Raw genomic sequence first — 27,940 nt, 5'->3', positions numbered from 1 at the left:
TTTATGCACAGGTTTAATTTTAATTTATGCAAGTCTGCTGCTCGCCTTGGGGTCTTGCACGGAACCCGAGGGGAGCCGGCGCATCCCGCTCGGCCGGGCCGGTCCGGCCCTGCCCCGCCGCGGGCTCCCCCGGAACGCGGCCCCGCCGCTGCTGCCGGGCCCGCCCCGGGTGCCGGCGATAAAAGGCGTTTCCCCTTCCTTCCCCTCCCTCCCGCCTCTCCCGGAAGAGTCCGTCCGGAAAAGCCGCCGCCTCTCCCGCGGGTCTGGCGGCACTGGCCGCCGCCCCGTTGCGCCAGGCCGCCGCAGCTCCCCGCCGAGGGGCGCGGGCCCGGCTGTGCGGGGGCGGCGCGGGAGCGGGCCGTGCCGTGCCGTGCCGCGCCGCCCCCGGGCCTCAGCGGTGGCGCCCGGCCGGCGGGGGAGGGAGAACGGCGTTGCACCGCCGCGCCCTCCCCTCCCCTTCCCGGTGGAGGCAGCGCCACGTCTCGGGCAGGAGCCGGGCGCCGGGCGGGCGGCCCCAGGTCTGCGGAGGCTCGCCGGGTAGGGGGGCGGCGGGGCTCGGGGGCGGTCGAGGCGGGGCGGCCGGGCTCTGCTTCAGGCCGGGGAAGCGCGTTCGGGGTTGCCCTCCCTGCCCGCGGCCTGCGCGGAGCCGTCCGGCCCGGCTACGTGGGCTGCGGCCCCCGGGCTGCGGCCGCCTCTTGCCGGCGTCCCGGAGAGGTGTTCCGGCTCCCGCCCCGGGACCCCGCGGGCGTGTCTCGTCGGGCGGCGCCCCCCGTTTGGGACAGGACTCCGTTGCCCTCCTGGTTATTGGTGTTTTAAACAAAATAGGTTGTTTTCGTACAGCTCATTTCTCTGTGAGGCTTCTCTGGGTTCCCGTGTGTGTGTGTGTGCGTGCGCCTGCCTGTGCTCAGCACAGAGATACAAAAGGGCTTTGAAGCCAAAACACTCTTAACCTTTAACGTTTGCGAGTGGGTTGCACAGGAGAAAGCTGTTCTTCCGGGTCCTGATTATTCAAAGATGTTTTATGACAAGAATAACAAACCATCTCATGTTCCCTGGGTTTTGCCACAGTGTAAGCGGTGTAAATTGTGCTTGCCTTTTGCCTGCAGTTCCTCTTTGAGACCTGTCGTATAGTATCTTTTTGCCATACAACGACTGTTCTTCCGTAAGTTTTTTTTTAAGCTTTATTATACAGAAGGGCTTTAAAAATCAATAACAATGCACAGTGAAGGTATTAATCTTTCTGTTTGGTGGCGGTTTCTCTTTTAGAAATATATTCCAGCTTTCTGGCTCCTTCACGGTTCACCCCCGTGATGGTCACCTATCTGATAATCTAGTCCTGTGCATCCGGAGTTAATAGGAGCTTCGGTAACGCTTTGGAGATGTCCGGTGGTGTTGCTGGGTGACCAGGGCAGTTCGGTACAGTAGAAGTTAACACAAGTGCTGTCTGGAGATATGGAAGGAATGGTGCTCAAAATGTTTACGTTCATGTAAAAATGAAATTTCAATATCCCTGACCTGACATTCTGTCCTCATCGCCTCCCTCCTTTTGTTTTATTTAACTGGTGATTTCTTAAGTTTCTTTTGTAAAGAGGATCCATAACACTTTTGTAGTCTAATTTCAGCTGTCAGTAACTATTTTAACAAATTTGAAGTACTTGAAATAACTATTTCTAACAGCTTCTACCATATTGTATTAGTTGGCTGGGTCTATACCCCAAAGTGAGGTCTGAATGCCTGGAGAATAATTGGTAAGTTCTATAAACTGTGTTTGGCAATGCTCCTCTTGACTTGCCATGGAGGAAGGCAGCGTTGAACTGCAGCCCAGGCCACGTTCTGACTGCCAACACAGGCTGTAATTAGTAGCTCAGGCTCAGTGTGGTGATACATACCGGTTGCTCTGCAGACAAGTAAACAGTAATGATGTTATTTAATTAAAAAAAAAAAAATCTGAATTCCATACTGCATTCTAACTGAAGTTATTGAAACTTAAATGGCAGAATGTCCTTGAAAGGGAATATATGTTATGAAAATCCAAACTGTAGTTTACAGGTAAAAATGCTGCTTTTGATACTGGCTCACTTATTAAAGTAGAGGCCAAAGAGACATTTCCATTAAAAAGGACAGTTATCTTACATCAGTTGTCTGGCTGACTATTATCTTGTTGCGTCATTATGTTGGTGTATCAATGCTACTAAGAAAAAAAAGTTCTGAAACTGTTAAATAGATCACTACTTAATCAGAAAAGCTGGATACTTGTTGTATTTCATTGTCTTTGTTATTATCCCGTGTCCTGTTCCTGTTTGTTGTAGCTGGGCTGGTGGGTAATCTGTGCGTACTGTTTGTTTTTTAACTCATATTTTCAAAGCTCTAAGAAATGTTTGTAAATTCACTACATTTTGCTTCTAGGGAATGCGGCTCCTTCGTGATTACAGTTTTGCCTGCGAGCTGTTTCTGTGATCTCCTGGAACTATCGGCTGCCTGCTGCACGCCAACAGCTGTAAAGCTCACACTGTAAAGCTCACAACTGTGCTCCTGTGTAACATCTTGATGCCGTTGTTGCTGATGGAGAGAAACAGGACTTGGTAGTTTACTTGGTGGAAAATTATTTGGAAGAAAAACTTTCCAGGGATCTGGATTATTTCTACCATGGACTCCTCATCTGTCCAGCAGGGCATTCACTTGGAGAACAGAAGCAGTAATGCGGCCCTTAGCAGCTCTGAAGAACTTCTGGATCATAACGCCAAGTCACATTTGCCAGTTACAACAGATGAAATTAACAGTAAGTTGCTTCATATATACAGAATTATTCCTACTCTTACCCAGGCTTCTCTGCAACGACCTGTTTTGTTGTTCAGGTGATGCTGAAGGACTTTTTTCCTTGAGGTCAAGAATTTCCTGTACAGCAGTTTTAAGCAAGCTTGATTACTATGGCTCTGTCTATGGGAAAATTCTCTTTTGTTTTAAAAGTTGTTCTTTCAAAACAAAACCAAACTCTTAAGTACTATTGGCTATCAGTTGGGTACGTGCTGCTCAGGGTGTTCATCTGTCTTCTGATAGTGTTTCCAAGAGTACATACCTGAAATTACTAGAACTAATAATTCTGCAGTTATTATTGTGGAGTAAGATCATGACTGGAGTATTTATTCTGGCAAAATAGATTTTCCTAATCAATCGATTAGGTAATAATCCAAATGTACTCCAAGTTTCTCTAAACCTCCATTTATGGAAGTGAAATGCTGGCATGTACTGTCCAAGTTATCTCAAAATAACTTTTATCAGCAATCTCTAAAATAAATTAATTGCAGCTGTTCACAAGAAACTTAAGAGAGCGCTGGTCTGAGTAGGTCACAGAGTCTGACTTAGGTTGGAAGGGACCTCTGTGGGTCACCTAGTCCAACCTCATGCACAGAGCAGACCTGGTTTTGAAGCTGGATCAGGTTGCTCAGAGCCTTGCCCTGTGGAATTCTGAAAATCTCCAGACAGAGGTTCAACAGCCTCTCTACACATTCCAGTATTTAACTGCTTTCCTTGGGAAAATCCTCTCCTTGTATTGAATTGAAATCTGTGTTTCCACTACGGGTAACTGAGAATATGTTGGTATATAAGGATATAGTGGGAGATGGGTGGAGGGGGTGTATATGTTGCAGGTGCGTAGATGCACAAAAGTACACGGGTTCCTTACGTAAAAGCAGGTGATCACGTGATGGAGTTATTGGCCTTCCACCCTCCTCTCCTAGCACACATTTGTCCTCTTGTCACGTACCGGAAAGTGGAGGCTTGAGACTTTATTTGCAGTTCTTACACCGTGTGTTATCAAACTGGCAGAGTGTAGTTATACGATGATTCATTCGTTTTTGATGAAGTTGGAGATCACATGTTCCTGTCTTCTTCTGTGTTGGACCTCATCCAAACAATGGAATTGTGACTTGCAAACAGGTAGCGAGTCTTTTTTGTCTTCAGTTTAATTGCATCTCCTCCCCCACTGTTCGAAAAGGACCGCAGTTGTAGTGATGCTACTGCAATTAAATTACTTCAGTTCAAGGCAGCGTTTAGATTCTGAGTGTCTTATGGCCTCAGGAAGTTGCCAGGAAACCGTTCCTCCAGAATTTTGCTCCAGCATCTCTTGTCTATATATACCACTCACAGTTATGAAGATAAAAATATAAATAAAGTATAAACCTGATACAGGTTTCGGAAAGACAGGCAGAAGCAGTGTTTCTGAATACGTGAGGTATCTTCTTGGCTTCTTGTGACTGTTCTTAGCACTAACCTTTATTTTAAGTTTGGTTTTGACAATTTTTTAAAATGCCTTGAACTCTGATTTTGATCAGTCGTTAAAAAAGAAGTCACGTCCTCTGTCCTTCTTTGCATCCTTGTTGTACCCATCCCTTCCATTGCGCCTACAAGTGTTTTTGTGACCACATGGTGAACTATATCAGAGAACTGATTTAGGCTGAAATGCCCTGAAAATGTTGTGTGTGTGACAAATAAGATACTCAAAAGTGTTTTAATTAAAATGTTAGAGATATGATGGGTTTTGGCGACCTAAGGCTGAAAACTTTTTACCCACATTCGGTTTCCTTATTCAGTTTCCTCTGAGATGGTCCGCGGTGCTGACATCTGTGGTGGCTTAAGGGAGAATGCGCCACAGAAGTGGGAACAAATGGTTAGGGGTGGAAATCTATCTTTTCCTCTTTAAATTACTCTGAAGTGATATTTGACTGCACTTGAAATGTTTTGCTTTCTTTGATAACAAAAGGGAAAACAAGAAGTCCTTTCTTCCTACCTGATAATAGCTTTACTCTGGAATTGGTTTGCTTTCAATATTTTGTAGTGATTCATTATATGGGGGTAAAAGTTTAACAGCAATGTATTAATGGTCTGGTCTAAATTAATAATTAAAGTTTTATTTAATTGTTGTAATCGACTTCCTGGTTACAGAATATTTCTTCATATGAATCTTAGAAACTTTTAGTTTTGGGAGTGTCTGTTTCTCAGTTCTGGTTTCTTGTGATGTGGGTTTTTTTGTGTGTTTCTGGTTGGTTGGTTTTCCTTATTTGTTTTTTCTTTCCCCCACATCATCTTTGAGCAGACTTTAAAAAAAGGGAAACAACGAACTGCCTGTTCAAGTCTGCAGCGCTGAGAGGAGGGGTAAATAGAAAGAGGAAACTTGATTTTTCCCCGCTTGCAACTATTTTGTGGTCGTAAATGTTAAATATTTTCAAACATATTTTTGAAGATTTCTTTTTTTTTTTTTCCACATTATTCCAGTGTGCTCCAGTTACTCCAATGGTACATGATTTGGGAATGAACAGAGGGACAGTGGCCCTGCTCATTTGAAATCTATAATCATTTGAAGTTAGAAACATGGTTTTGTTCCAACAGCAGCTTCATAAATGTAATGCGCCCCCAACGGAGTGAAGTAGAACTGTATGACAAATGCAAAGCATAAACCTGTGAAGTGTTGAATTAAGTTCTGAAGATGCATTTTTCCTGATGGAAAAGAAAAATCAAATCACAGAATCATAGAATGTCCTAATAAGTGGGGATAAAATTTGTGTTAAAGGGGTTCTTGAATTGCCTTTTACTTGGTAGATTTATCATTTTGATACGTGAGCTTTGCTACTGTATTCTTGATGATGATGTTCTATTTGAAAAATTTAGACTCAGTTTAAAATGGAGAAGCTCTGCTTGGCCCCGGCTGGAAGGCAGGACGGCGTCTGCTTTCTCCGGGTGCCCAGCAGCGCAGCAAACAGCTGAATCATTCGGCACAGGCCCACAGTCCCCGAGTCGTATTGGTAGTAGGTTGCCACTCAGTGTGACGCAGATCACGTTGCTTGTGCTCAGTGCTTCATGCTTCTAAACCTAACATGATTTAAAAACCCATGTGAGGTTTTGAAGATGTTTTATGATTGCTTTTGAGGTCTTGCTTGAAGGCAATGTAGTAAAGCAAATGAAAGGTACTTGTTCTGGTCTTTTTAAATGAAGAATCAACAGCCCTTTATAAATTTCCTCCTGCCAGTTGCTGTCACTTGCAATTTCTGTATTCTTACAGTCTGAAGGCAATAGTGGTAGCATTGGATTTGCCTGGATGTGTGAAGATAAATGTGTTGGCTTAGAGCGTAAGTCAGCAAAACTTTCTTTTCCAGCTACCAGTATTGATGTCAATGAAGTGCCAAATGAAGAGGAAAGTCTGGAGATAAACAGCAAAGTGGACGCCTACCAGAATGGCCCAGAGTCGCTCTTCCCCAACTCTCCTGTATCTTTTGACCCCACCAGCAATGTGCAGGGTCAGGAGTCGTCCCCAGGTGTGACTGGTTTCCATGACAGCCTAAGGAAGTCTCAGGGAACTAGTGCTGAGGGCATAGTTCTTAGAAAAGAAGCTTTGCAGTCCCTCAAACTAAGTCTTCCCATGCAAGAAACTGAATTGTGTAAGCATCTGTTTATGATGGTGCCTCCGCTTTCTCCTGCTGCATAGAGCTTTTCACTCTGAGCCTGGCTCTAGAATTCTATATCATCATTTAAGCTTGGACTAAACTTCATTTTTGCAGTAAGCTTTTACTTGGAACGACAATTCATTTTCTTTCAGTAAACCACCATCTGCTGCAGCTAAGGCACATGCCTTACCATTTAAAAATTGTTCTTATGCTGGAGGGCAGTTTGTGCTTTCTGGGGCTGAAGCTATTCTAATCTTGATTATTAGGAGTAACAGGTGACATTAAAAAAAGATAGAGCAGCAGAACCAGGTGATTTTAAGCTAAGTAGTAAAGGGGAGAAGGGAAGAGCAATAATGGTGAGAAGCCTTTGTATTAAGGTGTCTACTACTGCAGGAGTTCTCTGAACTAATGTTTTCAAAAAGCCTACCACTGTGGGAAGGATTTAATGTGAGTTAACGAAAAGAAAGAAAATCTGTCTAGGGAACATCTTTTTCTGACCTCTAGGGAATGAGTGGACTGCGTAAGTCTTGCTTGGTTTTATGATTTCAGTACTGTCAGAAGTGCAGGACAGGTGAGATTAAATGACAGCAGTAGCTTTGTTCTTGCTGTGTAATCTCTTGTCATATACACATGGAGGGACTACAGCGTTTGCAAGTGGAGCAATGGAAATGCACAGGCTTTATCAGTTCTTAGACAGAAATATATTAGAAGAGGGTATTCTGAGGTGCATGCTGATAGGCTTTCCTTGCGTTCCTTGCTTAAGCATGAAGCATGTTGCTGATGGTAGATGGGGCTCTTTCCTTTTGCCTCGGATTTGCCTGTGCGGGAATTTTCTGTTTGACTGCAGAGTTACGTTTCGCTTACAGGCTCAGCAGAGTCTTCACTCCCATTGGAGAAAGAAGAACAAATAAGACTTCAAGCCAGAAGACGGCTAGAAGAACAGCTCAAACAATACAGAGTGAAGAGACATCAAGAACGAGTGAGTACTGTACAACAGCGTGTTGTTGAGAAGCTTAAAAACTTTATCCTTTCTGTGCTCTAAATTACTGTTTTCTCTGCTTTAAACATTCAGTAGCTTTCTCAAATGTGAGAAAGTGTTTTTTTTTTCTTCTGGACATGCAGAATTTGGTTCTGTTACTTCATGCGTAATGTACCATTTGGTGCTACTTACAACAGGGCAAGAAAAAAAAAAAACCACAAACAAACCTTAAGTAGCCTGAATGATCAATTTTTCCTATATTTTTCACTTAGCTTTTGAAGTCTACCTTGATCATTTTTGACATGCCTATACTGAGCCTTGATAGGGTTGATTGCTGACGGAATTTACCTCATTTGAGATGATGCATATATTTCAATATAAAACTGTAGAGCGTTACCTATGAAGTTCTACAGCAAAATGAGTGTTTGCTAGTTCAGTCATAGCATTCTGGAATTTATTGTTGACTCTTTATTTCTTTTTGTCTATTCAGTCTACATCCAAAACCCGTCCCTCCAGCACCCTAGATCCTGAGCTGATGTTAAATCCAGAAATCTTGCCAAGAGCTAGCACTGTAGCAATGACGAAAGAATACTCCTTTTTGCGGACCAGTGTCCCTAGGGGCCCAAAACTGGGTAGCTTGGGACTTCCAGTATCCTCGAAAGAGAGAAGAAGTGCAAGATCTAAGCCCGGTAGAATCCGATCTTTGGCTGACTACAGAACTGAAGAATCAGGCTCCGGAGATGCTACTGGAAATTTTGTAGCTACTGATTTATCTGGCGGGACTCTGAAGCAAAGCAGAAGTGGTCCAGCATCAGTTGTTTCTGAGATTAGTCTGCCCTCTGACACAGATGATCGAATAGAGAATTCCTCCCTGGCAGGAGAAGTCGTTTCAGAGCTAGATGGGAGTGAAGCAGGAATGAGGCTGGATGGAAATGAGAGTGACAGCTCTACCTACAGCAGCGTGTCAGGAAGAGGGCTGTATAACAGCTCACAGAATGCAGAAGGCGGGCAGGGTATTCCGTATACAATAAATGGTCAGAAGATACATCCCGATGCAATGGGGCAATTTCCTTCCATCAGTGAGGTGCTACGGGCTGCGGCAGTGGAGCATCAAGCCCGAGAGCAAGAAGTTAATGGGGAAGTACGGAGCAGGAGAGACAGTATTTCTAGCAGGTAAGAGATCACTGTACAGTGAGGCCATCATTGAGCATTATACTTTATTAGAATAGGCAGCTTATGACTCTTACCCTCTACTAACTTTTTAAACTTAAATTCATTGTGATCAAATCTGTTGTTAACATACAGATTCTGAAAGAAACCGAAAGGTCATGTCACTTGAGTACCTATTTATGAAGCATATCTTTAGAGAGAGATGTCTTTAGCACTAATAGTTTGTTTTAAATGTTCTGCTAGCACCTGCTTCTATCTGCATTTGCTTGGGAAAATCACTGATGTGGCATTGATCTTTAAAGTCTGAAAGTGTAGACCTGACTGACTCAGTGATATTTATTATAGTCCTTTTCCTGATCTACTCATGTACCTTTCAGACCTCAAATAGGTATGAAAGGCAAAGAGTCTTGTCCTACGTACTCTTATCCTCTTCAGCCCTTTAGAATGAGGTTTTTGGTAGGTATTAAACTGTGATCCAGGAAGTGAGTGGATAACTGGTGAAGCCCTAAAAGTGCCGTTGTGTTTATCAGTTGTCTGGAGATATGTGTTTTATCTAGCACACATGCTAACTTTGAAATGTCCTTTTTTTTCCCCCCTTCTTTGGAATGAAGGGTAGTTCCCCCAGATGGTAAGGTAAAATAAGTTGTTGACAATTATTCCAGCTTAGACTTAATTCTTACAGGAATGAGAGGGAGGAGAAGATCTTGCCCCTCTTTCTCTAGACTCCTGGCTGTACATCAGGGAAGGAGCATAAGGAATCCCTTAGACCAGATACCTGTTCTTCTTTTGCCACAGCTGTTGGTATTTCTCAGGCGGACAATTAAAGCAGACAATTGCAGACAGTAGTTGTGGAAGTTTTGTGCTCTCATTATGTCCATTTGTCTGCCTATAAAGGGATATGCAGATTCAGAATACAGTGAAGTCAACCATTGCACTTGTGTAAAATAACAAACATGGCTGCCACACTAGATTATAGTTGCTGCAAGTATAGGAAACTGATGTATAAAACCTTAGCATGAATAAAATTTCTTTATCTCTTTGGGTAATAACTACGTTCTGGAGCCATCATCAGGCCAGAAAAAAAAGTCCAAATTCTAGGTTACATGTGGAGCCTGAGGATCGCTTAATTTCAGCTTCACTTTTCTTCTGATGAGGTGACTGTTGTATTCTAACCCTTGAACTGTGTATGTGCTGTCTCTGTCTCCAGTGTTTCTATGGAAAGCTCTGTCGCAGGAACTCATGATGAAATGTTGCAGGTCCTGAAGGAGAAGATCAGACTTGAAGGGCAGCTAGAAGCGCTCTCGCTAGAAGCTAATGAGGTTAGAAAATGAATTTCAATTTCTGTATTTAACAAATTATAACAGTATGTTAATTTTCAAGAGCCTCCTGCTCATTACGTGGGAATTGTGTTTTATCAAAATATTGCTGGATAAGGTTATATGTTAGGAAGATAATGTATAAAACTTGACAAGTACAAGGATGCTTAAGAGGATAAATATAAAGTTAGTAAAGTCTTCAAAGGCTTAATTTTTTTTTTTTTTAAATAGTCAAATTGAAAGGGAGTTGATGAATCCAGAGTAATGCTAGCTGTGTCTGTGTCGCGGCATTGTCTCTTTGTGTTGATTGGTGGTATAACACATAAAAGAAGAACACTTTCTAGTATATGTGTGGAAACACATGTTATATTAAAAATCCTGATATGATTACTGACATACAAAGCTATACATCTTGTAGAGGCTTTCCTCAGTATTTGATTGTTTGAAATACCTGCTGAGATGTGACTTTAGAAATTTTTTACAAGCCAGTGGTCTTTGCCTTAGCAAAGCCACTTTTGCTGGGCATCTTCTTTAGTCAGCCGTTAATGTATTTTCTCTTAAGACTTCTGTATTTTGATTTTATTTTTGGGGACACGTTCAGGCCCTTAAAGAGAAGACTGAGCTACAAGCCCAACTCGCAGCTTTGAACATGAAACTTGAGGCTCAGGTGGAGCACAGCCAGAGCAGCCAGCGGAAGCAGGAGTCTCTGAGCGCAGAGGTGGCCACGCTAAAGCAGTCTTGCTGGGATCTGGAACGAGCAATGGCTGACCTGCAAAATGCCTTGGAAGCAAAGAATGCTAGTTTGGCTTCTTCAAATAATGATTTGCAGTTAGCAGAGGAGCAGTACCAAAGGCTCCTGCTGAAGGTTGAAGATATGCAAAAAAATGTTCTCACCAGAGACAGCACAGGTGGGATGATACAAATTACAACCTTTAAAAGTTTTTATTCCATAAATCATTTTATTTCAACATAATTCTGAAGTCCTGGAAGAAAAATTAATTTTAATTTGTGTTTCATTGATGACATACTAATGAACTGGTCTGAATTTTAAGATGATAGTTTTAAATTTTGTCACGTAAGTGCTACAGTTTGCAAGCTGCCACTGCCAGCCTGGAGAGGGAGTCGTAAATATCTAGTCCGGTAACTGTTTGACAGCGGACTAATGGTTTTTAGAAAATTTTACAGGTATTGGTTTTTAATGATGACTTTACATGGCAGGATACCTGCATCCGGCAGGGGATTGGACTAGATGATCTTTTGAGGTCCCTTCCAATCCCTGACATTCTGCGATTCTGTGAAGTTCTTTATTTTTCTTTTTCTAGTGCATGATCTGCGACAGCAGTTGGCTTCCTTGCAGAACCAGCTTCAGAAGGTTCAGTTGGAACGGACCACACTGACCAATAAGCTGAAGGCATCTGAAACAGAAATCACGGCGCTCCAGAATGTGCGACAGTGGTACCAGCAGCAGCTTGTGCTGGCACAGGAGGCCCGTGTCAGGCTGCAGAGTGAGATGGCCAATATACAGGTATTATGCTTTACTTGCATGTGGGAGGACTGATAATATGTTCTTTTACATGTTTGTTTTACCCAGAGGACACTGCTGATGAGCTTGGACAAGGGAGCCAGTCTCACTTGTGCATTCTTCAGGCGGAGAGCAGGCAGGGATGGTGTTTTGTTTTTCATCATGAGATTAGTTCACGTTAAGGCTGAGGCATAAATTTAACCAAAACACTTTCTGTGGATGAAGGTCTGTAGTGCTGTGACAGTAGTAAATGACATAAGGCACAGATAGATTGAATGTGATTATATTTTTCTAAAATTCTTAAATTTGTTGGCCAAATTTGACTGTTAGTATTAATAGTGGTTTTTTTTTTTTTTTTTACTTCCTTTAGGCTGGGCAAATGACCCAAGCAGGTATGTTGGAACATCTCAAACTAGAGAATGTGACACTGTCTCAGCAGCTAACTGAAACCCAGCACAGATCCATTAAAGAGAAGGAACGTATTGCAGCACAGCTGCAAAATATTGAGGTACGGTTGTAGGTGGTCTTCATGAATTACATTCTGCTTAGGTTCTGTATTTAGGTTTTGCTGAAGAATATTCTGGCAAAGTAACATAAATTCTTATGAATTGATTCGGCTGCTGCCTTATAAAAACTTATTTCACAGCAAGTAAATATGCATGACATTACAAACAGTAAGAGGGAGCAAGGCCATGTATTTCCCATTGCAAGATGATTGCGTTTTCAGCTCAGGTATTTGTTTCTATTTGAATTTTAAAGGTGGATGTAAATATTCTCCTTTGCCCAACTTTTTCAAGAGAAAACTTAATTGGAAGTTAATTTAAGTGAGTAGAGTGCTTCTTAAATGTGCGAAATTGCTCAGTACTCAGGTTTGTCCTTCCTGCCCTCCAGTTAGAGAAGGTGAGTGAAACCTGAAGTGCAGTACGCTGCCTTTTGAAGTACAGAACCTTAAATCCCATTGAATTTCGGTGACATTCCTGCTTCTAGGTCTCAAAGGGCAGTAAAGCGGCAGGTTGGTGGAAGCACCCCATCTCCTGCATTACTAATAGTGGTTGTGTAAATGACAGGAATGGCTATTTCACGGAGTAGCTACAGCATCCAAGGAATCTCTTTTGTTTCAGAATTTTTTCCAAACAGCCTAATATTAATAAAGATTCTTTTTCTTTACATCTTGTTTCATCAATTTAAAAAGGATGTGGTGTCATTAAAGACGAATTCAGATTGTCACAAGTATACAAGACATTCACTTTCATTTTGCGGTATCTTAAGTATATGAATGTGTGTGACTTTAGCGAAGACATAAAATTGTGTAAGACGGACATCAGAATTATTTGTGCTTGTGTCTTTTCTCTAGAAAATTTATTGACGATTTTCTTTATTTTCCTCCTTTTTTTTTTTTCCTTGACTCTCCGTGTAAATTTTCAGAGTTGATTCCTTGCTCTTTCTGTGCAGGCTGACATGTTGGATCAAGAAGCCGCCTTCATGCAGATCCAGGAGGCTAAAACCATGGTGGAAGAAGACTTGCAGAGGAAACTAGAGGAGTTTGAGGATGAGAAAGAACAGCTTCAGAAAATGGCTGATTCTGCAGCAATATTGGGGCAAGAATTGGAACAGGTAGAGTGTTGCTAAGCAATTTCCCAAGGGTTTCAGGAGAAATGCTTACATGGGTGAAAAAGTAATAGTAAATAGATTCTGAGCTCTAAATGTGTCTTAAAACCTGAAAGATTGCTGCAAAAATGAAGTCCATATCAAAGTCATTCTGTCCCAGGTGAAAAGGCTCCCTGTTTCTCAACCGTCTCTTTAACAGTACTGTTTTGAAATTTCAGAGCTACTGTCCTGTAGATGTTGGTTTGATTGTTTGTTTTTAGTGAATTCCTTATGTGATTATTCTGTGTGTAGACAAGAAGTATAGATCCGTGTTCCAAGTTGTTAGGCAGTCAGGATATCATTGTACTTGTAACATTACAAAGGCAGCATGTCACGGGCTGGAAGGAGATGAAGTATGTAATAGCTCAGTGTTATATTCCATGTAATTATATGGCATTATCATTAGCAATGCTGAATTTACCCCGTATAACTACCGTGTATACATTTTTCAAACAAAAATTTAGAATACTGTGAATCTTATTTAAGAATGTTTTACATTTGTCATTCTGGTCATTGCTTAGCCTGTAAGATTACAGATGCTGAAGGAGGCAACTAATGCAGTTAATAGAGTAAATAGAAGTGGCCTAAGAAAGTTAAAAATATTTTCAACTGCTATTTTCGCCTAGAAGCTAAAACAGTAGTTAAAATATTTTATTTTTATTAGAGAGCATTTGCAAAGAAAACATTCATCTTGTATTAATGTAAGCTTAAAATACTTCTCAGGTCAAGTTGACTGTGCATCAGCGAGATCTGCAGCTTGAATCTTTACAGCAAGAACACTTGGACCTGATGAAGCAATTCACTCTGATCCAAGAGACATTGCGCACCAAAGAGCAGTCCCTGGATGACCTGCAAACACAGTATGATGAACTGAAGGCCAGATTAGAAGAGTTTCAAAGTGACGCTACTTCTAAAGATGACATGATCCAGTATTTGCAGAATGAGAAGATTGTCTTGGAAGTAGCTCTGCAGGCAGCAAAAACAAGCAAAGAGCAACTGGACAAAGGAGCAGCGCGCCTTGGAGAAGATAGAGAAGTAGCATCAGAAATCTTGGAACAGCTGAGGCAAGAAATGGCAATCACATCAAGCCAGGTAATGAATCCCTAAAAGCGTCATATTAAAATAGCCGTTGCAGGGAAGTATTGCCACAGGCACGTGGTAGGGTCAGTTACATGAGAGGAGATGGTACACGTGAGTTTCTTCACATCCGTAGTTGTGAGATTCAGATAGTGGGAATATTTTAATCAGTTCTCTCATCTTTTACTGTTGGTAAACTACCTGGCAATTTATGTCCTGTTACATCCTTGATGAGCTTACAGTTTAATATCCCTTAATATCTGCATATGTTTATGCGCTTGTGTGGTACGGGGTGGGAAGCTGAGGTCGATCTTATTCTCTTTCCAAGAGCCACCATCTTTCTGAAGTCTACTTGTTTTTGAAAGTTACAATTTTGAGTACAGATCACACTTTTGGAAGTGGATTTTTTGGGTGCTCCTTTTCAGTGGCACTGTGAACCAAACATTTTTCCTTATGCTGTACTTTGGTGCTGTTTAATTGTGCCTTTTCTCTTGAAACAGTGTACCAGGGTTTGCTTTTGCATGTTGCTGTATAGCAGCTGAGGCTTGTTTCTACTCACTGAACTATTTTACAAGATTAAGCCTCATGCATAGCCTTATTTTTTTTGTCTGCTTTAAATTCTGGTGACTCTTCCTTTCACACCTTGGTTTTATAGTCATGTATGCTCTGTATCTTTTAGAGCATCCGAGCTGCATAACAAGAGCTTTCTTTTTGAATCCTGGTAATGACAACTGCCAGGTAATCTTCAGAGGTTTCTTCTGAAGATAGTAATAGGACTTGATAGTATTGTCAATAAAGTATTGAAAAACTATGGAAATATGCTTAACATAAAGATTGTGGTGTTTCCTTCAAAGAACCAGCTGGTTTCTTCTTTTGATCATCATGTATATGTGAATGGGTGCCATCTGGATACAAGATACGTGCACTAGTGTTGCGTACTAAAACTTTAATGGCAGGATGTTAAGGGGACTTCATGCAGTCCTGAGGGTTGACAAGGCTCACTCTGTGGCGACCTGAGTGAATGTATTTCTGTATGAAACCTTGTAGTGTTATCTGCCAGTACCATTGAGATGCCTAGTCAGAAACAGGATCCTCATTAGCTTAGGAAATTGGTACAGGAATAACAAAAGATACTGCCACCGCTTGAAATAACATAGAATGTGATGTTTGGCATGTAAAACAAAGTGTTTGTATGTTGTTTTTTTTTTTTTTTTTTCTTCTGGCAGGTGGAAAATCTGCAACAAGAAAATTCCAGCCTTAAAAAACAGGTTCAAAAAGTGAAGGAACAGTTCCTGCAGCAGAGGGTGAGCAAAAACATACTATGGCAAAGAAATAAACCCAAGGAGTATACTTGTTTTTTCACAGTGAAGGCACGTTCTTCTGAGGGCTTTGTGGAAACTTGCGTCAATTATCTGTGCCAAAGAACTTTGACATAATTATACAGCTTCTGTATTTTACACAGTTGAATTTTTACCTGTAACTAACATAAAAGCAGATCCACCAACTGATTCATGCTTTCATTGGACTTTCAGGTTTCCTTTTGCAAAAAGCACTCAAAAATCTTCAAGTGTTGTCATTTTCCTTCAGCTTTGAAAAACGATAGTTGCTTCAGTAATTTGAAATTAAGTGCTTTATTGCAAATTTTATTCTGAATTTACACACTTTTGAAACAGTAATTTAAAATTGATCTGTCGTTAGTGTTGCCTTGTGTCTTATGTAGAGGGTGGCACCATTAATTTACTGCTTGATTGCTGATTAACTTACTGCCAAATGTTGTTTTAGCTCATCAAGTTGAGGTTTGGGAAGGCTGTTAAGTTGTCAGTCACAGTTGAGCCCTCTTGTCATGGCAGAAGTTATTAATTGTGTGCATGGGAGGGTTAATTTTTTGCAATCAGTTTAGTTTAAAAAAATGGAATGTGATTAGTGCAGTTCAATAAGGAATGTGAAGAATATCCCATACTGTAATAAGCGTTTTTACTCTGAGGTTGAGAACTGCTGATACATAGCGGAGTTTTATATATGAGCTTACCTTAAAATCTTTGAAACTGAGTAAATATGTTACAGAAGATGATGCTGGTTTGTATTCTTTGACACCCCCAACTAAAAGAATGTCAGTAAATACTTTATAGTAAGTTATTTTTAAACTTGTAAAGCTGTAACAGAGGTGATACGGTCCTCCTGAAACTCTTTTCTCTCAGGTAATGGTGGAAGCGTATCGAAGAGATGCAAGTTCTAAGGACCAGCTGATAAGTGAACTGAAAGCTACGAAGAAACGGCTGGACTCAGAAGTGAAAGAATTAAGACAAGAGCTACTGAAAGTTCAAGTAGAAAAACAGTCACTAGAATCTGAACATTCAAAACTACAGAAGGAAGCATCTCAGGTTCACCAGCAGATGGTGGAAATAGAAAATAATCTTCGGTCAGTGCAGAAGGAACGAGACGATATGGAAACATGTCTGCAGGTATGGAAGGTGTTAAGCTTTGGACTTTGAGAGTGTTACAGCCGGGATACGTTGCTACATCTGTTAACTTTGGAAATAAACAGATGGACGACTTGCAAGTTAAGGTTCATGGTTACATATTTAATATTGTCTAGACATTTGAGTATATGCCTACCAAAATTGTGTAAATATGTGGTTGCTTATTAACATGTCATGTAAGTAAGTGGGGAGAAGCATGCTACAGGAATGGTAGAGGTGTGATGTGGAAGCACTTTCCTTGGTCTCAAAGTGAACTCCATCTGAGAACAAAGGCCATACGTGTTCATACGTGTTGTCATAGAATCATAGAATGTCCCGAGTTGGAAGGGACCCACAAGGAACACTGAGTCCAACTGTTACTCCACCGTGTTATGGTGGTGGCCACAAAGGGAAGAATTAAAGAAGAAAAAGAAGGGAAAGAGAAAGGAGAGCGAGAGCGCCTTGGAGCTGTTTACGTTTAGAGGTGTTAGTATTTTTGAAACTTCATGCTTATTCTTTTATAAGAAAACATAGAGCAAACATGCTTTTGTTCTTACTCTCATGGCTACTTTTTTCCTTCTTATTAAGTCTTTGCAGTTTGATAAGGAACAAATGGCATCTCTTGCTGAGGCAAATCAGGCATTAAAACAACAAGTAGAACAAATGCAAGAAGAAGCAAAAAAGTAAGTCTGTTCTTGTAGCACAGACAAAAGAACTACAGCATCTGTTTTACGTATTTACCATTTTAGTAGTCACTCTGTTCCTATTCCCCAGTCTTGTCTTTGAGAAATTGACTCGGAGAGTCATGGAGTCATATCCATGGCAAAGTGTTGATTGTGTGCTACACGTGTTGCAGCTTTGCCTCTGACTCACTTATGACATATACTGTTGTTTAAAAGCATACAACATACATATTGGAGCTAATCCTGATTGCCATTCACTAGCTTGAATATTGGCATTAATGAGAACCATTTTTATCTTCCACTGGTGATCACAGGGTTTTTGTGATACTTGACATATCCACCAAGGGTCTCGGATCAGTTTAGATTATTACTTTAATTCTGTGTTGTTTTTAGAGAGGGTAGTATATATTAATTCATAATGGAGTTTTTGTAATTCTGGTAAAGACCCCTTAATTACTGTAAGTATTTTATTAGAATGTTACCAAGAGTCTTCAAGGTACTGTCTTGCAAACAGCCAAATTGTACCGTACCAGCCAAAGGCTTTCTCCGATGAGATGGGTGACTCTGGGACAACGTGAGAGAAGTGGATGTCAGGTTCTGTTGGGCCATGTTAAAAATTAGTCTTTTAGTACTGTTTTCAGGCAGTTTTTGTTTTTACCTGATGTTTTGTTTTTCCTTTCACTCCAGGGCCATTACGGAGCAGAAACAGAAAATGAAGCGTCTAGGGTCAGATCTGACCAGTGCTCAGAAAGAGATGAAAGCAAAACATAAAGCCTATGAGAATGCAGTTGGCATTCTTAGTCGTCGGCTACAGGAATCTCTCGCTGCAAAGGAATCTGCTGAAGCAGAGCTGAGCAAACTAAAAGCACAAATCACTGACAGTGGAAACAACCGTATATCTCAAGTATGCAGATATCTTTTGACATTGTTAGTACAAAGACAGAGCTATCTTGTTGTTAAATATAAGTCTTGAAATACTATTTTACACTGAAGTGATGAAAATATTTGGAATATAAAGCTAGATAAGAACATGTTGTCAGTGTTCTAAGCACTGAGAATTTCCTTAACCACATTTGAAAGAGGTGATTTGGCAAGCTTTGCTGTGCTTGTTTTTCTTTTAATTTTACTTGTATCTTCCAGATTACTGATTGTAATCCAAGATTATGAGGATGATCAGCCTTAATGCTAAATTTCCTGGTTAATTTTTATTGTTGTTTTATTGTTTGGTTTTTGGTTGTGTGGGTTTTTTTTTCTTTTTGAAAGGCTCAGCATCTGAAGGTTTTTTCCGATATTCTAGCTCTTGCTGCATTTTTTTTTCATCATTGAGAGTTAAAATTTCTTCAGCCTGGTCATAATTTACTCATATGTGTTATGCCTGTGACAGGAAAATCAGTTTATTGGGGGAAGCTCCAGTTCCTTGGATCAATGGAGCAAGATATCAAATACACTAACAGCAGTAGCGAGGGTGGAAAGCTCTGAGCAAGACCTTTACGTTAAGCACTAGCACCTCATTTAATATTTGCTAGAGAAGTGGATGTTTTAACAGCAAAAAATTACTCCTGTAGATGGGTGATACATTAATCATACTTGTGGTCTGTTTGTCTTTAGGAAAGGATTCAAGCTCTGGAGACAGAATTGCAAGCGGTTCGCAGCAGTAAGTTGATGCTGGAAAAAGAGCTGCAAGAAGTGATTTCACTTACCAGCCAGGAGCTTGAAGAATACAGAGAGAAAGTGCTGGAACTTGAGGATGAGGTGATTGCTTGAATTTGCACAGTCGATGGGAATATGACAGTAAATAGTGCCTGAGAGGCAGGGAGAAATTTTAGTACCATAATTTTATTACAACAGTGCAGGAAATTAGAATCTTACATAGGAAGTGGCAGTGACGTGATGTTTCCTAATTTTACTGCCCTGTGGTTTCATGAATCATTGTCATATAGAGGAAAAGACGACGTGAGAGAAAAGTAGTTCCTGTGTTAGATACCAGCAGTGTCTGGTCATGAGACAGTGGGCCTGCACGAACCATTGTCTTTTGAAACTGTTTGGAGTCACGGATGCTCAGTGACTTTGAGCACAGGGTGGTGGGTTCAGTTGCAGAGTTTCAGAAAAAATACATACTCTTGACCTGCACCTGAACAGTACTCATGGATTTGGCTTTCTGGGAATCATTTTAATCTTCCAAAATGAAAAAACACCTAACTGAACTTATTTTGAAGTGTTCATTTTGGGGAAAAAAAAAATTCCACTCTAGGAAAGCAAGATAGTTAATGAGTTTAGCTTCCAATTTTCTGTGGTAGTAATCTGGAATGGCTTGATTCTGTTTGGTTTTGTTTTTTTCTTTGGCTATAGCTTCAGGAATCTCGAGGCTTCAGGAAGAAGATAAAACGCTTAGAAGAAGTTAATAAGAAGTTGGCCCTTGAACTAGAGCACGAACGTGGAAAACTTATGGGTCTTAGTCAGTCCAACGCTGCTTTGAGGGAGCACAACAATATCCTAGAAACAGCGTTGGCAAAAAGAGAGGCAGACTTGGTACAACTGAATCTACAGGTATCTGACCTTTTGATATAATACCTTAAGAAAGGGATTAGCTCATATTTATGATAGCAGGACGTAGACATCTTCAGTTGTATGATACAAAGTTGGTGTATTTTCTCCAGATCTGGGTCTCCCGTGTGTTGCATAACAGCAGTATTAAAGGGGGCCAAATGAGACTTTTCACCAAACAGTGCTGTTTCTTTGGAGGGAAAAAAATCCCAGTAAAACATTTGCAACAGTGAAAGTGTGACTCTGTTAAGTTAGCTGGAACATACAAACTGTGCTACATACGCATTCATTGAGATGAGGCGTTTAAAAGGCGTAGATGAGGTTCTTAGAGATATGGTTTAGTGCCAGTGCTAGGTTAACGGTTGGACTCTGATCTTGAGAGTCTCTTCCAACCCAAATGATTCTATGATGCTATCAATGATTTTTATGCCAGTAGTAGTAATGCATTGCCATCTGCTTGTACCTCACGAATCTAAGCAATGAGCTCCCCTTTAACCATAACTACTTCTAAGGTTGAAAGGGTGCCATGAGGAAAGCGGTATCAGCGAACAGCAGAGAGAATTACTGCAATCCCTGCATTGGCTTGTGTTTATTTTTCCTTTATTGGCATTTCTGGTCTTCCAGTGAGCCCACGCAAAATGTGTTTGTTTTTTGCGCTGTGATACAGGTTCAGGCAGTCCTAAAGCGGAAGGAGGAAGAGGACCAGCAAACGCAACAACTTATTCAAGCTTTACAGGCTTCCTTAGAGAAAGAAAAGGCCAAAGTTAGAGACCTTAAGAAACAGGTAATGGCTCATCTTTTGTTTTATTTACTTAAAAGGTGATTTAAATGTAAAATATTTTAAAAGTAGCTTGAAACAAAATCTGTGCTTTGTAATAGACTGCTCTGTCATGATGGCCAGCAGCTGAAAGAGGAGTTGATGTCTTTCCTGTTGTGCACTGTGTTAAACATACTCATTGACTACCAGAAAAGTTCCATTCTGACTTGTAATGCATGGGACATACCCCGAAGTGATGCTACTTCATCCAGAAATTCACAATGAAAAAGCAGTATAGCAAACATGCTTCTTCCATTATATATAGTTATCAACTGCCATTAGCATGAATAGGGCTAACAACACTAATAATACGTTTTTTTGACAAGAAGAGAAGTGTCGACAGCTGCACAAATTCCTTCTTGATTTGTTTCATAACCCTTTAGTCAAGCTCCCTTTGTACCTACAGTGAGCGATTAAAATTGCTGCTTTCCTTTCTGGTAGGAAGCGGCTGCCAAAGCGGATGCCGCACATAACCGCCGTCATTACAGAGCTGCCGTGCTTGAGCTCAGTGAAATCAAGAAGGAGCTACATGCCAAAGAAACGCTTGTTCAGGCCCTTCAGGCTGAAGTGGACAAACTGCGGTAAGTGTATGTCCAAGTTCTTAGAGAATAGTAGATAAAACAAATCCTCTGAAAAAGACGCAAGTCAGTGAATTTTTGGTTTTGCTACTCTGTGGCGGATTATGTTGAAATGTATCCTAGCTGACCCTGACCATAAGATGCATGTTGGGACTCTAGAATACTTACAGTTTTCTGTTCCTTCATAATTCAGGTAGACCTGAAGTGTACACTGTATTTAGGGTTCAGCATCTGCTTTTTTTACTCTTTCAACACAGATTTTTACTATTTCACGTTACCAGTAAGAATTAACACTTCGTATATATTCTATTATTCTTCTCTCCACCACATCTCTGAGGAACTACACAGAGGATGAATTTTATTTTTTTTAATATATTCCACAATATATTCAAATTCAATTTTTTCCTTGTATAAAAGGTGTGTTCTTGAATTATAAGAAATTGTCAGACCTCCATGAGAATGGATATAGTGTTAACCGTATTCCTCTTAAAACAAAAGCAAAACTGCTGACAGGTTTTTGGTTTGATTTTTACTGTGTGATCTTTTGTTTGTAACTGGACTATTACTACTGCTCAAGGAATTTTTTCAATGTAATGATCTATTCATGCGTATGTCTCACATAAAAGCTTTTTGTGACTTGACCCTTGCTGTGAATGTGTTGGTAAAGCTGTAGCTAACCAGGTCCCATGCACTGTCACATCACTTATAGCTACATAGCTAACCCAGCGTAGTATTTGTTTTAAAGGACAGATTGGATAACTGCTGTATGTGTTAATTCTGCTGTGCAGGGTGGAGGACGAAAAACATTCCCAGGAGGTATCAGAGTTTCAGCAAGAGCTTGCCGAAGCCAGGTCTCAGCTCCAGTTTCTGCAGAAGACACTGGATGACAAGCTTAGTGAACAGCCTGTAGTGAGCCAAGAGGTAAAAATTGCACACTTACTGTGTTTATCCTTATTTATGGTGTACTATATTACTTAATTTGTCTATAATTCAATGTTTTTAATGAAGTTTTGCTAGAACCAGGAAGCGTTCATGAGACATTTTCTAGTTGACTGCACTTATAGATAATTCTAAATGTACTTTCTCCCCCCACCACGGCAGGTGGAAGACCTCAGGTGGGAAGTAGAACGGAAAGAAAGAGAAATTGAAACACTTAAGCAGCAGCTGGATATGAGTGAACAGCGCAGCCACAAGGAATTAGAAGGGATACAGGTTGTCTTGCAGGTATTTAATCTAGCCAGTGGAGATCTAATGAATAACTGCTACCACTGGGGAGGGTGAAGGGGAGGGGCAATTAAAACAATATTCTTTTGTTTAAAAGCATATTTACTGATATTTTTCTGATGCACTTTTAATATAAATTTTTATTCAGAAAAGCTTAGTCACTGTGTGTTTGCAGTGTCTTCACTTAGTTTCACTTTGTGCTGATAGCTTCTTATTTCTTTGACCTTACGCTTTTAAAATAGACTACTGACCTTTTTTATCTATTTCTGGTTACTGAAAAAAATGACCAAAAACATCAGTTGGCTGGAATTTTTATACTGTTTCTCTGAATCACCTTGGATTTTTTTCTTTTACCATTTAGAATATTAAGACTGAGTTGGAAATGGTGAGGGAAGACTTGTCAGTGACTCAGAAGGATAAGTTTATGCTGCAGGCTAAAGTGAGTGAGCTGAAGAACAGCATGAAGTCGCTGCTGCAGCAGAACCAGCAACTGAAGTTGGACCTGAAGCATGACAAGATGAAGAAGGTATTTAAACAGGAAGAATACACATAGTGCGATACCAGAAAATACTCTGCTGCAGGAAACCTGGTGAAAACTCTGAACTGAAATGCCTGCCTGTGATGCAGACTTACTGATGTTCTGGTATTTAAATGATAAATGTAGGAAGATGTGCAGGCAAAAGTAATTGTACTGATCTTGACTTCCCACCTGTTACTTCAGATGTCCTTTTGTTTAGCTTATGATCTTACATTTATGTTTTGACTTAAAATAATACAGTTTAAAAAGTAGCACTTAAATAGCGCATCATGAGCAAATATGGAATTAATACCTTCTTGTAGTTAATACCTTCTTAATGTTCATGTGTCTGTCCTCTCCTTCTGAAGGTAACTTAGTGGTTTCCTTGAGTTTTCTGATTTGCTACTGGTACACAGAAAATGCAGGAATACTACACCTCTTGCTATTTCCCTCCCTGAAGTAATTATCTCACTTAGTGAGACGGAATTTGTATGGAAGCTTCCATTTCATTGTTTTAGACGTCGGTACTGATGCCCCATTCTGCAGGCTCCAGAATTTCCAAAAGGATTTATTTGCTTGTACTTAACTGTTTTTTTTTTTCTGAATTGTTCTCTTAACTATACTTAGAGTGTTATTAAAATTTGTTTTGAAGATCCAAGTGATTTGCTTTAAATTCATCCTGTCTTATTTATTTTGTAGGGTGAGTTCTTGAGTAGGTCCTTCTAGATGCTGTTTGTTTACTTCTGAGCATGGCTAGCAGATGACATTAGGTTAGGAACTTTTGCTTGTGACACATGAGACTTAACATGAATGTACTTCTGATTCTTGCTCTGTAATGCAGCTGTGCACCAGTAGTGTGATGTGAGACTTTCTATGTGGTAAAAATGGTATTGATTAAATAACTTATTTGTATTTCTGTCTCTTTTAACCAGAGGAAGGAACTGAAAGGAGAGAACAACTCTTCAAATCCTGTGACTCCAGTCAAGATTCCTGATTGTCCAGTGCCTGCTGCCTTGCTGGAAGAACTGTTGAAACCACCGACAGCTGTGAGCAAGGAGCCTTTAAAAAATCTGAACAGCTGTCTCCAGCAGTTGAAGTATGACCTGTTATTTTCAACCATGTTAAATAATCTTAAACATGATTCCAAGAAACCAGCTGCCAGCCTAGGGAAAAAAGGATTTGTGAACTGAAGTCTTTTCTTCTTACTGGGACTACATTTAGGATAGTAGGATGTTCTGTCATTGTAAGTCCTTGCTTATGTAATAGGGGAAGAAGCCTTTACAATGAACTGGATGAAATGTCCATCCTAAATTGTAAACAATAGAACAAACCAGAAACAGCTATTTCTAGTTTTTCTTGCTGGTGGAAACACTGGCGTTTCTCTCTCTTCACAGCATCAAAAGGCTGCTCTTGATAGGAGCCCAGGCAGTGTGTTAATAAGAAATCTCGGCAGAGGAAGTTAATTCTGCCAGAAATAAGTTTTCAGATCTTCTCTGACGAGGTTGCCCGGCCTCCTTAGAATTAAACCTGGCGAGAGGGGTCAAGGACAACTGGAAGAGCTTTTTCCAATATGTGGCAGACAAAACTAACACCAGAGGCAATGTAGGCCCGCTGATGAACGAGGTGGGTGCCCTGGTGACAGAAGATACATAAGATACAGAGAAGAGTTACTGAATGCTTCTTTGTCTCTGTCTGCTCTGCCGGGGGCTGTCCTGAGGATCCCACACCGCTGAGGCCCCAGAGGAAGGCAGGACAATGGAGGAGTTTGCCTGGGTTGATGAGGACTGGGTTAGGGAGCAGTCAGGCAATCTGGACATCCATAAATCCATGGGTCTGGATGGGATGCACCCACGGATGCTGAGGGAGCTGGCTGAGGTCATTGCTGGACCGCTCTCCATCATCTTTGCCAAGTCTTGGGAAATGGGAGAGGTGCCTGAGGACTGGAGGAAAGCAAATGCCACTCCAGTCTTCAGAAAGGGCGAGAAGGAGGACCCGGGGAACTCTAGACCGGTCAGCCTTACCTCTGTCCCTGGGAAACTGATGGAATGACTTCTCCTTGGTGCCATCTCAGGCCATGTCAGGGATAAGAGGGTTGTTAGGGGCAGTCAGCATGGCTTCACCAAGGGGAAGTCATGCTTGACCAACCTCATTGACTTTTATGAGGACATAATAAGATGGATGGATGATGGCAGAGCAGTGGACGTGATCTCCCTTGACTTGAGTAAGGCATTTGACACAGTCTCCACAGCATCCTCACAGCTGAACTGAGGGAGTGCGGTCTGGACAATCGGGTGGTGAGGTGACTGCGAACTGGCTGAAGGGAAGAAGCCAGAGAGTCGTGGTCAATGGGCAGAGTCCAGCTGAGGCCTGTATCCAGTGCAGAGCCTCAGGGGCAGTGCTGGGGCCGGTGTTATTCAATATATTCATCAATGACTTGGACGAGGGAATAGAGTGACTGTCAGCGAGTTTGCTGGTGACACCAAGCTGGGAGCAGTGGTGACACTGGAAGCTGTGCTGCCATCAGAGACCTGGACAGGCTGGAGAGCTGGGTGGGAAAAATGTAATGAAATATAACAAGGGCAAGTACAGAGTCTTGTACCTGGGCAGGAACAAGCCCATGTTCCAGTGTAAGTTGGGGAATGACCTATTAGAGAGCAGCACAGGGGAAAGGGACCTGGGGGTCCTGGGGACAGCAGGGTGACCATGAGCCAGCACTGGGCCCTTGTGGCCAGGAAGCCAATGGGACCTGGGGTGGGTTAGAAGGGGGTGGTCAGTAGGTCAGAGAGGTTCTCCTGCCCCTCTGCTCTGCCCTGGGGAGACCACACCTGGAATATTGTGTCCAGTTGTGGCCCCTCAGTTCCAGCAGGACAGGGAACTGCTGGAGAGAGTCCAGCGCAGCCACCAAGATGCTGGAGGGAGTGGAGCATCTCCCGTGTGAGGAAAGGCTGAGGGAGCTGGGGCTCTGGAGCTGGACAAGAGGAGACTGAGGGGGGACTCATTCCTGGGGATCAATATGGAAAAGGTGAGTGTCAGGAGGATGCAGCCAGGCTCTTCTGGGTGACAACCAGTGACAGGACAAGGGGCAATGGGTTCAAACTGGAACACAAAAGGTTCCACTTAAATTTGAGAAGCAACTTGTTGGGGGTGAGGGTGGCAGAGCCTGGCCCAGGCTGCCCAGGGGGTTGTGGAGTCTCCTTCTCTGCAGACATTCCAACCCGCCTGGACACCTTCCCGTGTAACCTCATCTGGGTGTTCCTGCTCCATGGGGGATTGCACTGGAGGAGCTTTCCAGGGCCCTTCCAATCCCTAATGTTCTGTGATTCTGTGAGATTCTGAGCAGGAAAGTTACAACTTCAGGAAGACATGGAGTTCAAGTTATTAGAACTGAGCTGCTCTTGTCACCTCAGATGATGTTTAAGGGGAGTGACCTGTGATTATGTTCTGTGATCCTGTATTACCAGACTAGTCCCTTTGCTAAGTTGGTGTCTAAATTCATGAAGTGTTTATCTGGTTACTTTTCGCTGCTACTTTCCTCACCTCTACCTTCCATGTTGTCTTCTATACCTGGAGTACTATGTTCATCAGGTTGCAGTCACTAAATGCCTTTTCTGATGGAACAGTGCTGCATCATCCCTGGCAAGGAGTATGTGCAGCCAAGTTGCTGCTGCATTATTGGCCCTTATTTTTGAATTAAGCATATTGTATTTGTTTCGCCCTTAAATTTGAGAAAGACAATTCCTAAGCTTCCTGTAGACTTCTTTCTTTTGTATACAGCTGTAGCTTAGATAGACTCAGAGTAGGTGTCAAGAATAAGAAATGTATTTTTCCGATCTTGCAGTTAGCTTTCTGCTTGTTAATTTTTGCTTTTTTGTTCTCAATACTTTCAAAAGGCAAGAAATGGACAGCCTGCAGCGTCAGATGGAGGAACACACCATTACAGTACATGAATCAATGTCTTCGTGGACTCAGATTGAGGGGCAGCTGATGGACCTTACCTCTACCAGTCCTGCAACTGCATCAGACCAGGAGATTCCTACTGTAGAAGAAAAGAAACAGAATTGTAGTGTTAGTGACAAGGAAGCTTGCACACTATAACCTCCTTATTAGTTGTCTTTCTTCCTATTGATTTAAGTATGTTAACAAATCTTTATCAAAATTATTTATTTATTTCATTTCTAATATGGTGTTCAGACTTGTGCTTTTGCCTGTAGAAGCAAAGGGCATGGTTTTGAGAAAATGGTGTAATAATAAAAGCATAACATGCTATTCCAAGGGTTGGTTTGAAACCTTACCACGATGATTCTGTTATGGTGGGGACTGCCAGGTGGTAAACCTAGCTCATTTTGGGATTCAGTAAGAGGTTCAGATGAAGGTTTAAGATGAGGCCAAGAGGAGCATCTGTTTCCGGGTCTGGTTTTGTTCGATCTGTGTGAGTTTGGTAAGGAATGACTCTTAATTATGTCACATCTGGGTTTTGGTGGTGTGTGTGTGTTTTTTGTTTGTGTGTGTTTGTTTTTAATTTGGTGGTGGTGTTTTCCCCTGTCTTGGGTTGTATCCAAATCACAGGTAAAAATAGGTTCTGCTCATGTTCAGCCATTAGCAGTGGTTGAGAATTGGGTATTTTGATCATCCTCTCTCTTCCCTCGTGTCATCTCTTATTCTTGAAATTCAGATTATAGATACCTGTATTTAAAGAAAAGAAATTAATTTGAAGCCATTTCTAGTTATGAAGGTGACCTGTGACCTATGGCAAAAGAAATAAGACTGTAAAGACAAGCAATGCAGACCAGTTCCTATCTTTGACAGATTTGCCTGGGATGTTTTCTTAAGTGTCAGCTTTCCTCTTACAGTTGCAGGCCAGTAGGGAACTTTGCTTCACTGCACAAACACTTCTTGCACCTTTTTAGTTCAACTTCTGAAGTAGACACCCTTGAAAAAGGTATGTGTGTAATATATATATATATATATAT

The 27,940-nt window shown here is 41.4% G+C and overlaps 1 protein-coding gene across 6 annotated transcripts; it reads left to right on the top strand.

The window, feature by feature from the left end:
* The first annotated feature begins 293 nt into the window (after positions 1–293).
* On the top strand, positions 294–27,940 carry GOLGA3 (golgin A3). 6 transcript variants are annotated; one of them, XM_065033261.1, is made up of 24 exons: positions 294–518; positions 2,407–2,779; positions 6,150–6,308; positions 7,304–7,416; positions 7,907–8,589; positions 9,794–9,905; positions 10,504–10,810; positions 11,225–11,427; positions 11,795–11,932; positions 12,877–13,038; positions 13,795–14,163; positions 15,375–15,452; positions 16,347–16,610; positions 17,196–17,290; positions 17,978–18,194; positions 18,899–19,042; positions 19,640–19,837; positions 20,502–20,618; positions 21,093–21,232; positions 22,018–22,150; positions 22,331–22,453; positions 22,815–22,979; positions 23,903–24,066; positions 26,861–27,940. In XM_065033261.1, exons 2-24 carry the CDS (start codon positions 2,647–2,649, stop codon positions 27,063–27,065), a joined length of 4,422 nt encoding a protein of 1,473 aa, XP_064889333.1. In that variant the 5' UTR covers positions 294–518; positions 2,407–2,646; the 3' UTR covers positions 27,066–27,940. The 6 variants fall into 6 exon arrangements, with proteins under 6 accessions (XP_064889333.1, XP_064889329.1, XP_064889332.1 ...); XM_065033257.1 differs by having other exon boundaries at positions 6,150–6,431; XM_065033260.1 differs by having other exon boundaries at positions 375–537.

The sequence above is a fragment of the Columba livia genome, chromosome 17 (assembly GCF_036013475.1).
Source record: "Columba livia isolate bColLiv1 breed racing homer chromosome 17, bColLiv1.pat.W.v2, whole genome shotgun sequence".
Lineage (NCBI taxonomy): Eukaryota > Metazoa > Chordata > Aves > Columbiformes > Columbidae > Columba > Columba livia.
Note: the sequence above shows the minus strand (reverse complement) of the source record. Positions and strands in the feature narration are given on the sequence as shown.

Coding starts and splice junctions, on each gene's coding strand:
- GOLGA3 (XM_065033257.1), top strand. CDS start 2,647: ATGGACTCCTCATCTGTCCAGCAGGGCATTCACTTGGAGAACAGAAGC. Junction 10,811..11,224: donor TCTCACCAGAGACAGCACAG/GTGGGATGATAC, acceptor TTCTTTTTCTAG/TGCATGATCTGCGACAGCAG. Junction 19,838..20,501: donor TGGTACAACTGAATCTACAG/GTATCTGACCTT, acceptor GCTGTGATACAG/GTTCAGGCAGTCCTAAAGCG.